The sequence below is a fragment of the Gobio gobio genome, assembly GCF_949357685.1.
Source record: "Gobio gobio genome assembly, chromosome: 21".
NCBI lineage: Eukaryota > Metazoa > Chordata > Actinopteri > Cypriniformes > Gobionidae > Gobio > Gobio gobio.
The window spans coordinates 19,671,642-19,687,598 of record NC_137117.1 but is presented as its reverse complement, the minus strand read 5'-3'; the positions used below and the strand labels follow the sequence as shown (position 1 = coordinate 19,687,598).

At 38.5% G+C, this 15,957-nt stretch overlaps 1 protein-coding gene across 1 annotated transcript; it reads left to right on the top strand.

The window, feature by feature from the left end:
- Window positions 1-597: 597 nt before the first annotated feature.
- sh3bgrl2 (SH3 domain binding glutamate-rich protein like 2) lies at window positions 598-15,862 on the top strand. Its single transcript, XM_079802314.1, has 4 exons — window positions 598-836; window positions 12,855-13,040; window positions 14,111-14,182; window positions 14,360-15,862. Exons 1-4 carry the CDS (start codon window positions 792-794, stop codon window positions 14,372-14,374), a joined length of 318 nt encoding a protein of 105 aa, XP_079658440.1. The 5' UTR covers window positions 598-791; the 3' UTR covers window positions 14,375-15,862.
- The last annotated feature ends 95 nt before the right edge of the window (window positions 15,863-15,957 follow it).

Here is a 15,957-nt window from a genome sequence, read left to right as displayed (position 1 = left end):
TTCATGTGCATGTAAAGGCAGGCATCCCAACACTTTTGGCGATATATTGTGTGTATTATAATAAAACTTTTTATAATAGAGTATTAATAAATGTTTTGGGGGTTTTTTGCCAAAATTCTCAGTTTTCCTGTTCAGCCTGTTATGTCAATAATTTTGCACACTGGTGGTCAGGTCTGGTGCCATTCTTGATCATATTTAGGTTAAGTGTGTTAAAAAAAAATTGTAATGGCATTTTTGTTTACTTTTGTTTGATCAGCATTTATGTCTAAGCATTGAGAAATACACAACACTTCCTAAGCAGGTTTGCATTGCAAACACATGGTGGCAACATTATAACAGTGTTTCCCTATAGGCCTATTTCCTTACTGCATTTTGTCATTTAATGAAATTACAATATTGTAATACATTATCAACATCCTAACTAAGACAATATTATTTATGCCTGAGGGGATTTACACAGCTTTTCATGTTATTGACATGATAATCCCCCCACGACGGATTAATGATAACAAGGATAGCCTTCGCTTTTGTGGGAGATTGAAACTACATTTCCCATGATTCCCTTCTCGAGCAGGAGCTAAGCGCTGCGAGTGTCTCGCGCTCCCGACGGTGGAGTGAAGTGCACTGATGGAGCGCGAGCGGCTTTATTATAGCACACTGGGCGCGCGCACTCACTTTAATTTCAAAGGGTGAAGTTGACGTCACCGCAGGTCCAAAGAAGTCTATAGAAAGGGAGTGCGCAACATTTCCTAGCCTTCATTCTTTTTTCGAAAGGACAAGTGAGGATTAGGATGGTCATCAGAGTGTATATCGCCTCCTCGTCTGGGTCTGTCGCGGTGAGTAACATGTTTACATCGCGCATTTAAGAGTTGCGTGATGAAAAACTGGAGACAGCTAGGAATAATTGTTAATTTTTATTCTGTGATATGTGATGTTTTTATAATATATTCTATATAATAGTTATTGAAATATCACGTTAAACAGATAATTTAAGAACATATTACATATCTTTATAACATAAGCTAACTTTGCTGCGTGTGGCACTCAGTAAGGTTTTTGTGTGCACATGAGTTATATATGCATATGTCAACAACAAAAATATATTTCTGGCGTTTATTTTCAAGTAAGCCCCTCTCACTTCATGAATTTAGCCCACCATGGCAAACCCAACCTTTTTTTTTGCTGGTGTCAACAGGGTACAGTGGTTAGGTCAAATGGCATTACCATGGTAATTATTCATGTGCAATGGTAACGTTATCTAAAAACATGGTGTTACACTGTGGTACATTTTTGTATTTTATTATTGTCAAGTGCACACACCATAAAGAACTCTTGTCCATAACTTAAAACTGGAGGTATGAGCCTGTTTTCAAGCCACACAACGCAGAACATTCTGGATAGATATGACATTATGGATTTAATTGAATTACATAATCGGTGTCAAGCTCAATTCTGATCTATATGTTTAGCAATAGCAAAACATTTAAGATGTGGTTTATGCTTTATTTGAGATAATCCAAAGCCGTTGTCCACCTCGGCAAACTGAAACCAGTCATAAAACTTAGAGGTTGGACAAAGTGCATGTTTACAAACCAACCCACTGCCAACTACAATGCCACTATAGTTGGTGTGCAGATCAACTCGGTTGTAATCGCTCTGTTATGCAGCCTGCAGGGAAAGCACAAGAAATATCCTGATTCATTCAGAGCAGGGATTATATTTCAGCCTTTTAGCTGGTTGCTCCAGTGACATTGATTTTTAGTTCTTTAAATGAAGTGATTCACAGTGTCTGAACAGGGATTGGTTGGAAGGTGGAGCAATTTTTATTCATTTTTTCCCTGTATTTAATGTCATTCATTTGGTGTTTAATGGTTATATAATGATGTTTGTATAGTGACTCACTGTGTATTTGACAGCTCTGATATGGAGATGAAGCGTGTGTTTTGGGATAGAGAGGCAAGTACTTTCAGCATTGTAACCTAGTGCCAGAATGAGGTAATAGTCTGAATGAGTTATCCATTGATTTCCGCTATTTCCTTATTTCTACAAGACCCGGATTGTTTACCCAAAAAGAGCTATTTTTAAGTCTCCATGTTCTCAGCACACACTGCTCTCATATATAGGCAAACATCTCTTTCATGCTCTCCTCCTTCTGTGGAAGACAAACAAGACGATCATTAGAAAAGAAAAATGAAATGTGTCAGTTGCTGTAATGACTGGTGTGTGTGTGTGTGTGTGTGTGTGTGTGTGTGTGTGTGTGTGTGTGTGTGTGTGTGTGTTCACTCAGATTACAGATGTGTTTGTTACATAACATGTGTTTTGTGTCAAAAGGATGTTTGTGTGAAGGGAGTGATGGTTGATGATACCAATCTGTAGTTATAAAGAGGAATCTCCGGTCTCCATTTAAATGACAGCAAAGTTTAGGATGAAACGAGTGAGTTTCTTTTTTCGCGTTCAGCTACACAAACACACCCTGATTCACATTAGCTGCTTTGGTCAAAGGGTGATTATATAGGTCACACCCCTGACTAGCCTTTTCCACTCGTTACACTAATCCACATCAAACCGTTGCACTTTATACATGCATGCGAAGGACTGAGAGCACTCACTGAGTGATTTTCAGTCAGCTAAGCTTAGTGGTGAGATGGGTTCGACAGTGATATAGGCTCAGTAAGTCTGTTAAGAATGTCTGAGTGGAAAGAGTGCATTCAGTGCATTGATTGAGAACAGAATGACACACTCAACCTCATGGGATTTGTCTTTCTTTAAAAGTGCACTTAGTAATTTTTCCTTCATTAAAAAGTTTTGCACTTTAAAAAATTATATGTACTTTTTGAAAAATATGATGATGATGATATGCATTCAGATGAGATTAAGAATTCAGTCATATCAATATCATAATAAAAGTTCAATTGAATGGAGCAGGTCTCCTCATGATCACATGACCAGCCAAACCAGCCAAATGCACAGGATTTGTGCATTTCTATGGCAACACTATCAACTTTTAACTAAATCTGCAAGCGGACAAGTTGTAATTACGAGATTACGAGGATGTGAAAGCAAATTTAAATTTAAAAAAACTTCTACATTAATAATGTTGCTGTAGTGTCTGGACCAATCAGACACACAAGTTTATTCATTACATTTAGACCTTAATCGGCCCTTGGGGTCCAGCTGACCACACTGGACTTTTCCTCCGTTTTTAAAAAGTGTTCCCTTCATCAGGGCCATGAGACTCTGACTTTTCCTAAATAATCTATCTAAACATGCACAAAAAATCTGGGCTTGATTTGGTTGTTCTAAAGGTGTATAAAACATTTTTTACCGTTTAAGTCCCTCGGGGTCAGATTGACCCCACATTGAAAATTAATGGGAAAGTGTAAAAAAAATAAACATTTTCACTATTTTTGTCAATTTTTTTTTACTAAATCCAGTATAAATCTGAACATTTCTACATTTATATCAAGGTCTGGTCCTAGAGCATAAACACAAAGTAGAACGAACTTTCTATCTCATACACACACACACACACACACACAAAGACAGGTGTCTGGAGCATTTTTTTTTATTTTGGCAATGAATGGGAAAATGTAAAAAATGCTTTTTTTTTTCATTTTATTTGTTAAAAAAAATCAACTAAATCCAGTATAAATCTGAAAATGTCTACATTTATTTCAAGATCTGGTCCTAGAGCATAAACACAAAGTGGAACAAACTTTCTGTCTCATACACACGCACACACAAACAAACAGAGAGACAACAGAGAGCATTTTTATAGAAACTGGCAAATAAAATCAACAAAACTGGCATAAATCTGAAAAAATACCATACATAAATGAAGGACAAATACTAGAGCACAAATGCAACATGGAACAATCATGAGAAAGAGAGGGAAAAGGGCAAATAAAAGAAAGATGAAAGGCAGCTTAGCTTTTGTATAACTTCCCTATGGACCTCTAGTGGATAATGTGGTCATTGCACTCTCTCTCTTTAACTATAATTCCTAAAGTTTTTCCACAAACCTACAGATGGCAGTATTCTATCCCTAACACATAGAGCAATGTCCAAAAACTATTTATATTTGATTAAGATCATCATTCAAGTGATTTTTTTCATAAAAAAAGAATTTTTAGTGAGCCAATTTATGACATAGTTAAGTATTTGTGCAGTAAATAGGTAAAAAACTACCAAATACACACAAAAACACAGCATAAATGTATAGTTGAGAAGTAAATAAAAAATGATATATAGTTTTCCATGTAAAAAATTTATATTTCCTTATGCAATCGCTCTGTAAATGTTTGGGGTCTATCTGACCCCAAGGGACTCAAACGTAAACCCTACTTGAGGGACGATTAAGGGTTACATTTATAATCCAGCAAACGCACTATCCCAACAAAGGTCTGTGAACCATCCCCCAAAACGGCAACTAACATCCCAAATGCAGCTAACACAAGGCCTCTGGTTACAGGACACATGGAGATTGATAAGGTTTATGACCAAAAGGAATTTGCAGATAGTCGTGACTCTCGCCTAATTCTTTTTGAAGAGGACAAATGAACCCTCTTAAACCCATATATCCTATATATAACCACTTGTAATAAACCTATATTCAATTTTCCCATCTTATGATTTTCCCATGGGTTTGTTCTATGTATTTATTAAATCTCTGTTGGATTAATGTTTCAGAATAACATACTATATGGTTAACTAAAATCATGTTTGTGTATGGCATATTTGGTCTCTACGAACTCCTAATGTTGTTCTCCATTTGTTAATTTGCATTACATTTTGCAAACTCTGTGCCACATTAGTATTATAAGAATCTTGAAGGTTCTTCTCTTGAACACCCAATCAAATGACATATTCAAATGCCCTGCTAGAGGACAAAGAATCGTAAAATTTCCCTCCAAGGGAACAACTTCTTATTGGCTCACACACCTCCAGAGGGTGTGACCAGAGGGACCCTGATCAATTTGAGAGTTCCCTACTCTGAGAAATCCCACAATGGAGCTGACACATGCTAAAAGCCACATAGGCCAGCTAGAGATGGAGGCTCAGGACACACACAAGCACCCTGGCAGAATGGAGTCCCAGGAGAAAAGCCACAGACTTCAAAAGGCTCTGACAGCTGCTGAACAACGAGAGCAGCTGGAAAAGGCAGCCAGAGAGGACCTGGAAAAGGAACTTTTTCACAAAGAGTCACTGTTAAAAGCAGCAAACTCTGAACTCTTGGACAAAAATGCCAGAATCAGGGCCTGTGAAGGTCACCTGAATGTGTCCAGAGCTAGGATTAAAGCTCTGACCCAGCAGCTGGACAACACCAAAGATGAACTTGACATAGTCCAAAGAGAGCTGAGAGACTCTTATTTGCTGCAAAAAGAACTGCAGCAGGAGAGACATCTTACTGCCCCATATGCAATCAGTAGAGCAACCTCCACCAGCCAAGTACAGAGATACAAAGGGGGAAGCCAAAGCCTTCTGCTTAACACTTCATCTGCCAGTTTCCCAGAAGCCTCTGCAGCCGCAGAAGGGAAAGGATTAATTCAGACGAACCCTGAAACGACACGTGTAGAGACACTCAAAGAAATGGCCGTAAACATCCCTACCTTCGCACCAGAACTCGCAGGAGACCACGACATCCATTCTTACCTGAGAGACATTGACTTTTACCTGCAGTCTTTGCCGAGCGTGAACCACCAAGATAGACTCTATCTGCTCTTGATCACATCCAGCCCAGAGTTGCAAAGCTTTCTGGCTCGGCAGCCAGAAAACATCCAATCAGACTACCAGCAGCTGAAACAAGCCCTCATAAAAGAATTCTCAGACCCAGAGTCTGAACATGGACTGATTGCTGCCCTGGACACCAAACAAGGTCGGCAAGAAACTCCCTATGCTTACTACCACAGACTCAGACGAGCTTACTATGGAGCTCGCAACGAACCTGGGATGGAGGAGGACACCAACTTCAAGAGCCTTTTCCTCCGAAACCTCCATCCTATTATAAGACACCATTTAGGCATTATGGCCTGCCCCCACACAATGCCTATTCAACAACTGCGTGACCTGACACAGAAGGCCTTTAACAAACACAAGGCCTCCTTAAAAAAGGGTATGTAAGACCCAGGAAGCTGGCACCAGGAGGCACCTAACATTTCCACAATGCAAGAGCCTTCAACAAAAAGCTCCTAGCCAGCAGAGGGCAGAACCATCACCATTGCAATAGACCCAGGAACCAGACCAACCACTGGGAGGAGCCATGGAAAAAACATCCTCACCCAGCAAACACCAAAGGATGTCCAACAGCTGTCTACAACAACATCCTCCTCCACACCTTTCACACAGGTGTCAAACGGAGGCTGCTAACAGGAGCCGCTAGCACTAGAATAAATGAGCTCCTTGAACAGAACTCACCTGAAGAATACTGGGAAGACCAAATGTCTGACTCCTGCCCAACACAACTCAAACAAGCTCAAGTCAGCACCGCTGCCGGAGAAGAGTGACACTTCAGACTTCAGATGCCTGGATGCCAAAGGATCCCTCCCTAAAGTTTCCCTCCAAGGGAACAACTTATTGGCTCACACACCTCCAGAGGGTGTGACATCTTCACACTTTAAAAGATCCCTCATCATCCCTCATCAACTTGAGAGTTCCCTTCTCTGAGAAATCCTGATGTGAAGATGATGCTGAACTAAGAAGTCTTTGTGCCAGGCCTCGTCTTTCGATTCACTCTCTCATCAAGACAACATCAGCAAAGGTCAACTGGAGCCTCAACAAATTGCATCAGGACAGTTTAAAGGGGTGGTAAAACACATTCTTTTGAAGGCTTGACTGTGTTTGTGGGGTGCACTGTAACATGTGTTCATGCTTCGTTTTAAAAAAAATTGCCTTATTTTTCATATATTTGACCTTTATTCTACACTGCTCTGTCCCTCCTTGTAAAACGGTCTGATGCTTTCCGGGTTGTATGAAGCCAGTCCCTCAAAAATACGCAGTGGGCTCTGATTGGTTAGCTGGCCCAGTGTGTTGTGATTCCCTAAACGCCTAGTGCACGTATGTCGGAAACGTCACGCCCCTTACCGGAGGCTGTGCTTGCTTTGGTCAGTGTTAGAAACAACGGCGTCAATAAAACCATATGAGCCCGAATCAGACCCAGAACATTTGAGTGAAGATGATCGAGCAGAACCTGTTCAGTCCTCAAGAGTAAAGACTGCGGATCTATAATGATCGCTACTGAATGGCACTTTAACTTTTGTATTTTTAGAATGATTACAGCCAAATATCTGTCGCAAGAACTAACCCAAAACAAACACTAAGCACTGGCTTTAACTAGTAAGTTAGCCAAATCACACACAGAACCATGTTTAGCATGCCTGTAGATAAACAATACATAAAAGCTCTAATCAAAGAATCATTTACACTAATGCCAAGTTCGCTGTTGAGATTTTAACGTTAGTGTTTGTAATGTTAGGTGTTCGTCGGATAACGTTAAGTATGAATGAGCATTTAACAGACTGGTTTGCAGAACAGCATTGTCATCTGTTTACTTCCTTGCTACAACCTATTACAGGAAAACACATCGATGAAAAATAAATCAGACTTACAGGTTCTGGCCCGTGAACAGCTTGTGTTTGTAAATCCAGCTTTCAGGACAAGCCGTTGTGCATATCCTGTATTGAACTCGCGAAGTTTGTGGAACTTTGTGTTGTCCTCCGTGAAATGTGCAGCGCGCACGTCGTGCATCCACGCACCGGCAGTGTTTTTTTCACGCAGCTGACGTTGTGCAAATCTGGCATTGAAATCGCGAAGACGGTGGATGTTTTCCTCTGTGCTGCAGGAAGCCCCGCACGCGCCTGATTCCCCGCTGTCTCATACACACGTGCAACATGCTGTATGTTAAACGCTCTGCAACGCACCCCCGTCCCAAGGAAGGCTGAACAGAGCAAGTACCCCAGACCTGCAATCCGGATGGAAATAACAGCGTTTCCTCGGCATCGCGGCAACAACACTCCAGCCTAACTAACTTATACCACAACAGCACCGCGATACAAAATGGCCTCACCCCCCCTTATTTAATATTCTCGGAGGAGGGGTTTATGTAAATATTGAGCCTGTTGATGTCACCAACCCTGGAGGAATGTGTGTAGTCGCCTACTGGCTGTTTGCTGTAGTTCTTAGAAACTGATTTCTTTAAAAGCAAATATATCCCTTTGCTTTAAACTTTGAACGTTGTAACTTTGCAGATGTTGTTTATGCTCAAGCAGCAACATTACACGTTAGCTAAAGTTAGAATAGTGAAATCGTGGTTTACCACCCCTTTAATTCAAATGGGCGAGACATGCAAGTATCAAACTTAGTGTCATTATTTGATACATTAAGTATCCTTACCCCTTTTAAAGAAGGGTGTTGTAAGGCAGATGCCAGGACGTCTGGACCAAGAAACAATCACTTCCGGAGAAACAAAGAACTTTCCTAAGAATTAAAATTTGAACACTCTCCTGCATTAATGCAACCCTATCCGAGACACACTAGAGACTCACACCTCACCCTCACACTCTGCCCATCACCCTCTGTTGTCTCCCATACTGAAAACTTATTCAAAATCTATGCAATGTTAAATGTGTCCAATGAGTAACTATGCATGTCGTGTCAGTGCGTCTGGTAAAATGGTCTCATTCTGTGTATGTATAAGAAAATATTGTATGCCACTAAAAAGGTGACCTCCCACAGATCTTTCATTCAGGATACCTCCTGTATGTAAATAAGTGCCTTCCTTTACAGATGTTTAGAGCCCATTCAATCACAAATTCTGATTGCCCATTTGTGACCCCCTGAATAAGGGACCAAAATCTAATTATAATCACAAACACCACCATTTGGTGAACCTATTGAATTATCTGGGTATTTAAGGAAAGATGACACAAAACCTAGGGAATCTGTAGACAGATCTCCCGCATGATTGCTGTGTGTAGTTTTCACTGTAAATATTTCGGAATTGTTGATTTTGTTGATGTGATTGATTGATGTTTTTTACCTGGTTAATAAATTGTCATGTTTAAATCTACTATAACAGACTTTGTGTTAATAACTCATGTAGATCATGTTAAGTCCACAACACCACAAATCTACGCTCAAAAACAACCCAAGTTGGGTTGAAAATGGACAAACCCAGCAATTGGGTTGTTCTAATGGGTTGTTTTAACCCAGCGGTTGGGTTAAATGTTTGCCCAACCGGCTGGGAAGTTTTATTAAACCCAACTATTGTTTAAAAAGGACTGTAGAGCTTGCTTAAAATAAACCCAAAGTATGTTGAAAATTAACATTTATTAATATGTTTAATAAATGAATATTATTAATAAGTTTAATGAATAATAATTAAACAATAAACATTTATTTATTATTGTTGCCTCTAGTAATTATGAGTCTGATTTTTAATTTCCTGCCTATTTTGGGTTAATTTTAAGCCAGCCATATAGTAATGTTTAAACAATAGTTGGGTTAAATAAAACTGCCCATGCAGCACGTTGGGCAAACATTTAAACAAACCGCTGGGTTTGCCCATTTTCAACCCAACTTGGGTTGTTTTTAACCCAGCATTTTTTAGAGTGCGTATTTCTGAATGACTATCAAAATGGCTTTGAATTGGCAAGAGAGGTAGCAAAATATTAGGATTATTTTAGGAACGATGTGCGTCCAGCAAAACACAGTAGGCTTAGTTTCCTGAATGAATCTGCGCTTTCGAATGAAACGGTTGATTCAAAGACTCGCTCATAAAGACAGACGACTTGTTTAATTTCTGAAAAAAAAACAGCATTTTTAAACAAATCGGTTGAATTAATAAATGTCTCACTCATAAATTAGTCTGTCACTTGTTGGCTACTGCTGGTGTAAAGATGTAACTTGCAGAAAAAGTCAGAAGAAAGGTCTTGATGATATAGACAGCATTTACAGAAAACACAATTCAGGATTATATATTAACAGGTTGTGGCAGAAAGAGGAGTGGAGTTATCAAAATAAATCATATGGGCAGAGTATGTCTATGTCTTCAGTCCTTGGTTTTGTGGATAAAACAATAGCTGCATTGTGCTGGGTTGACATAAGGCTATTGTCCTGCTCTCTGTTTATCAGGGCAGGAGTTTTATAGAGCTTTTAAAAAGCACAGACAGGCTTAATAGAGATCTGCTCTACTTTTTCTTACTTTTTCTTTATGTGTATGCGTGAGAGGTATTTGATTCGATCATCAATGCATCACAGAGTATGAATCTTAATGCACTTGTGCTTTCTATGTGCATAGGTGTGTGTGTGTGTGTGTGTGTGTGTGTGTGTGTGTGTGTGTGTGTGTGTGTGTGTGTTTAGTAACAAAACTCATCTGAACAGCTCTGCATGTGGTGCCCAGCAACACGGTCTGCAAAGTCAGCAGAGACAGAGAGACAAAGATAGGCAAGGTGAGGCGAGGTAAGGCAGGGGACTTTTTGTACTCCATCTGTCCTCCTCCACAATGTGAACACGTCCAAAAACTCTCTCTCTGGGAAGCACACTTTGATACTGCCAAACTGTGGTGTGTGTAGGTGTGTGTTTTTGTAAGTCACTCCCTCTCATACAGCTGTTATGCCTCATATAGTTAGGTGCTCAGATTGAAAAACGTGTCAGTCCTGAGTGAGCACTGAAAATGTGTAACCGGAAACAGATAACATCCAAATTAACTAGTTTAATTCAAGTCAAAATTATTATTTAATATTGCTGAATCAACCTACATTAATTTATATCAACACAATCAAATTTTATGGGTTATATCTAGTATAAAACACCACTTTAAGCAGGTTACCAGTTTTTACGGGGAGGGATAATGTTTGTATTAACTAAAGGATTACATATAGTTAATCCATTACCTTAAAGGTAGGGTGCAAATCTAGAGGCAATAGCAAGCTATCTTTAAAAGCATAAGATCCCACCACCCTTTCACTACACAAATTAACAGTTTCATCTACATAAATGTTTCATTCACAGTAACTGGCTTTCATAAAACTCTTACTATCAAACTTTTGATTTGCATCTGTTCTCGTTCAGTTTAATACATTTGTCTGTTATTTAATCCGACTGATCTTAATGGTTAATCAATTAATCATTTGGTACACCTAGATTTATATAGATATTGATTCAATAGAAATAGTTTCTACTTTGTTTGCAATTTCATAGAGCAGAATAGAGTATAAGGGAGAGGAAATAGTCAATGGCTGTGTGACATCAGACAGAAATTCAGAAATACATCAAAAGCAGGGAGACAGACGGCATCAAATACAGCATTTTACAGTACAGTATGTATGCCATGATGGGATAACAGATTACCATAGACTGCCACTACTGTAACTCAGAACTACTGACTGTAAGCTCAACTACAGTAGATTCAGTCATATGGTCCAGTGAGAACATTTACTGTATTGGCAGCAAACTCTGTTCTATAGCCCATAACCTCATGGCTGTGTCGTAACTTCATCACACCTTTTGATAACACAATGAATAGATACTATTACAAACATTATGGATTATATTACATAAGTTAGAGACATTTAAAAAAAAAAATTAAACCACATACCATTACAATAATAACTAGATAAACAAGTTTGAAGACAAACTTTAAATTGGCTTGAGAAAGACTGAAAGTTTGAAGTCGTCTTAAAAGCTTGAAGTTGGAAGGTTTTCTGTTTGAAACAGTTTAAGTTATAGTTTAGTAGTTTTAAAAGATTGCTAATTAGATAGATAGATAAAGCCAGATTGCTAATTAGATAGATAGATAGATAGATAGATAGATAGATAGATAGATAGATAGATAGATAGATAGATAGATGGATGGATGGATGGATGGATGGATAGATAGATAGATAGATAGATAGATAGATAGATAGATAGATAGATAGATAGATAGATAGATAGATAGATAGATAGATAGATAGATAGATAGATAGATAGATAGATAGATAGATAGATAGATAGATAGATAGATAGATAGATAGATAGATAGATAGATAGATAGATAGATAGATAGATAGATAGATAGATAGATAGATAGATGAAGCATCATTTCAAGTCTACTGTGTTGTTGTTATAAGGAAGGGTTTTTTAAAAGGAATGTTATTTTGGAATTTTTTTCATCTCTGTGTGCCTATTCTTTATCCACTCATTAACTACGAGTGCTAGGGTAAGATAAGGACAAAATATTTATGTAATGTTAATGGGGAAGGATTCAGAACCTAACACAGGACTCTAGACAAAGAACAGATGTTAACACAAATGGACACACACAACAAGCACAATGATCTTTATTTTTTTCTTTAAATGTTTAGGGATAATATTTTAAGGGTGTGTGCTAAGTTTCCGCAGTATGTTTTCCATTTACTTTGAAATAAATCCCTCTTTGTCGATCAACACTCTCCTCCTACATCTGGCTAATGGGAATGTCCACCTTTTTTTTTGCCAACCCTGTTATATTCAAAATGTTTTGAATCTGAAAATTACAAAGTTGATCAGTCCAAAAATTTTAATAGGTGATAAATGTATACATGACACACAACGAGAGTTGAATGTGTCAAGTAATGTGATAAGTTAAGTATCTGCAGTAGTAACTCTTGGAGACACAAACAGCAGTTTCCTTAAGATTACACCACCTCCACTTCCCAATTTTTAATGAATAATTAATAATAAATAATAAGTATATTCATGCAAATGCCCAAACATCCATAAATGCTCATGCTCAAGTTCTAATTTGAGAGTAGCCTTAAGAACCTTAATAACACAGATCATTCAAGAACTATCACAGATTATCATTGACCAAAGGACTTCACTGTGTGATTCCTCAGGTGAAGAAACGCCAGCAGGCCATCGTGGGCTTTTTGGAGGCCAACCGGATCAGCTTTGAGGAGGTTGACATCACTATGCTGGAGGAGCAGAGGTTCTGGATGTACCGGAACATTCCTGAGGAGAAACGACCAGAAAAGGGCAATCCTCTCCCCCCTCAGATCTTCAATGGAGACGACTACTGCGGCGTGAGTCCGCCTCACATGTGCCATACATTCTTTTAACTAAAAATGTTGTGTTGTAAAAATGTACTCTCTCTCCCATTAAAACACCATTAACTTGTTCAAAGATTAACCAATAATCTTCTATCAGAAGCAAATGTGTTGTCGGATAGATACTCGCACACTGGTTATATCTTCGTCAATATACTACAGACCTCAATTCATACGGTATTAATTGGCACAGTAAAATGTGTCAGCGATTTGGAGGGGTGTGCTGAAATAATACTCTGTTTCTCTCAGACGGTTAAATCAAAGAGAAGCTAATAGCTCTCCGTCTGGCTGATGAGTCCACATTGGGTTGGGTTGAGAGGATGTTTATGAAAAATCAATACATTTAAACAAAGATCCATGGTGTAAGCTGTGCGGCACTGCTCTCTTTTGTAAAAAGGGTAAAGCATTTCCATGCCTGATTCTTCCAAACACAAAGCTTAAAGTTTCAAAAAAGACAGATTTTGCGGACAAAACAAATACTACTACTAAATTGTAGTGCAATATGTCAATGTGACTCTCTTGCCATACATGGCTGAAGTATCAGAAAGACATTTATGAGTTTGAATCTTAAATTAGAAATGATTCATCACCTAACACCTGAGTTGCGGTAAGGTTTGTATATTTTGTGAATGACTCATGTAATGGCTGGATTTTGCTGAGTGCCCACTTGATCTAATCTCACAATAATCCAGATTACTCTCAGACCCCACCCCCAGCACCTCTTTTAGCCAATCAGAACAGCAGATCCGCTTCCTTCACAACATGTCATTAACTGTTTGACATTAATAGAGGGCAAGACACGTTTGACAAGTCTAATAGGTTTTACATTTAGAGCTATTGTTATGCATTTTAAAAGGAATATGTTTAGAAAACTATTTAATGTTTTGTTTCTGGTTTATAATGTTAATGGGTGTTTAATGGCATCATTTATATAATCTGAATCAGTAGGTTCACTTGTTTAGTTTGATATTTCGGTGGCAATATTATATGCAATTTTAAAGTTGCTAAAAACTCTCCTCAGTCATTATTAATCGATCCTTTTGCAGGATTATGAAGATTTCTTCCAGTCTAAAGAGACGAACACAGTGTTCTCATTCCTCCGTTTGCCCTCTGTAAAGGTACAAACACACTCCCACCTGTCTTTTATTAATTCACTGTCCGTGACCAGTTTAAATATATATATATTTTTGCAGGACTGTCAGAAAAAATACTGATTTTTGTCATGTAGTTCATGTGTATACTGGCTATACTCAATTAGATTAACATCTAATTGAATTCAATTCTGTTCTCTGCAGGACTCTGAATCCTAAACCGTGTCATTGACATTTCCATAGACTGAAACACTGTGGTTTTGCCTCTTTCTCCTGTGATGTAACTCTTGTCCCCTGGTCTGAAGCCCTCACTGCCAGCAATTCATTCTGCCAAAACACATGCTGCCCTCCAGCCCCCCTATTCCTAAGAAACTTCTGTCTGTTCAAACACATACACAGGGTGGTTACAGATGTTTTCTAAGGCCTAATTCATTATTTATGTTATGTTTTGTTTTGTGTGTTGTACGTGTTAAATGAAAATCCTATTGTTTTTAAATTGGATAGAGGGATGGAAGTGAACTTCTACCTGTATGTTTGTGTGTCTGTGTGCTTGTAAGACTTATGTTGTTGTAATCAACACAAAAAGAATCATAAGTATGCAAGGCTGCATGCACGAGTCTCTTGTAAGTCATTCTTTGTTAGGGAGCTCAGACAGATGGCCAAAAGGAAATGTAGGGATACAGCAAAAGAATCTGGTATGTTTTCTTTTCCATAGGCTTTGATCCGTTTGTAAAAAGAAGTTCAGACCAGAAGCAAAAACAGGAAATAGAATCCTGACCTGCATTAAGATCTCAGTGTAACAGTACGGATCTGAGCTCAGTGTTTCCGTGCGCCGTAATGGCTTTTCAGAGCGTAAAACTGGTCCTGAATCAGTATTTGAACACTTTATGGTTTATTAACAGAATTTCAGATCTCATTCCTACAGCCTTTTGTTCCTTCTGATGGGGAAAAAAAAGAACTCAAGTCCCTTCCGCTTTAATTGCCTGTTAATGTGTGTTTTTCTTCTCAGGGGTATGTTAGCATGTAGCATGTAGCACACTGTGATGCCTAAACTTTCAGCTCACCCGTTTATGTAGCATATATATGCACTCACTTATCATACAATGCTGATGAGAATATTGGTTTATTGACAAACTACTGCCATTCTCCTCCGAACCCACCCCACCCCCCCAAACAAAACACAGGCACTCTCCCATACCTACTTTCTCTGTATTTTCATTTACTATTCATTATGATGTTCACTTCTTGCTCTGCTCCTCCCACCCTTTCATTAAATGTTTCCGCATGAATGAGCACTGCATTTATGTTTACGCACACATACACACACCATTCTCAGGACACAATTATGTTTTATACCCCTTTTGTCTCTCTCTCTCACACACACACACGTTGTGTTTTCATGTTTTATGGGGACTTTCCATAGACATTTTTATACTCTACAAACTGTATATTCTACCCCCACCCCTAAACATACCCATCACAGAAAACTTTCTGCATTTTTACATTTTCAAAAAACATGATTTAGTTTGATTTATAAGCTGTTTTCCTCATGGGGACCAAAAAATGTCCCCAAAAAGACAAGGATTTCCGACAGATATTGCCATTTTGGAAGTCATTCCTTTCTATGTACAAGTTACTGTTGTTTACTTTCATAATGTAAATGAATAAATGAATCTAATTTGTAATAAAGTATATTCAAACCCTGATGGTTTCTTGTGTTTCTCAGAACAGTGGCGCCAAAGTGCATTTTGACACTTAAAATAACAAAATATCAAAGCAAGTGGCATTCACTGCTTTTTTTA

What these genes read in the sequence shown, in the direction of transcription:
- sh3bgrl2 (XM_079802314.1), top strand. Translation starts at nt 792, where the DNA reads ATGGTCATCAGAGTGTATATCGCCTCCTCGTCTGGGTCTGTCGCG. An exon ending in CCTCGTCTGGGTCTGTCGCG is followed by an intron (nt 837 to 12,854) that starts GTGAGTAACATG and finishes GTGATTCCTCAG; the next exon opens with GTGAAGAAACGCCAGCAGGC. An exon ending in ATGGAGACGACTACTGCGGC is followed by an intron (nt 13,041 to 14,110) that starts GTGAGTCCGCCT and finishes ATCCTTTTGCAG; the next exon opens with GATTATGAAGATTTCTTCCA.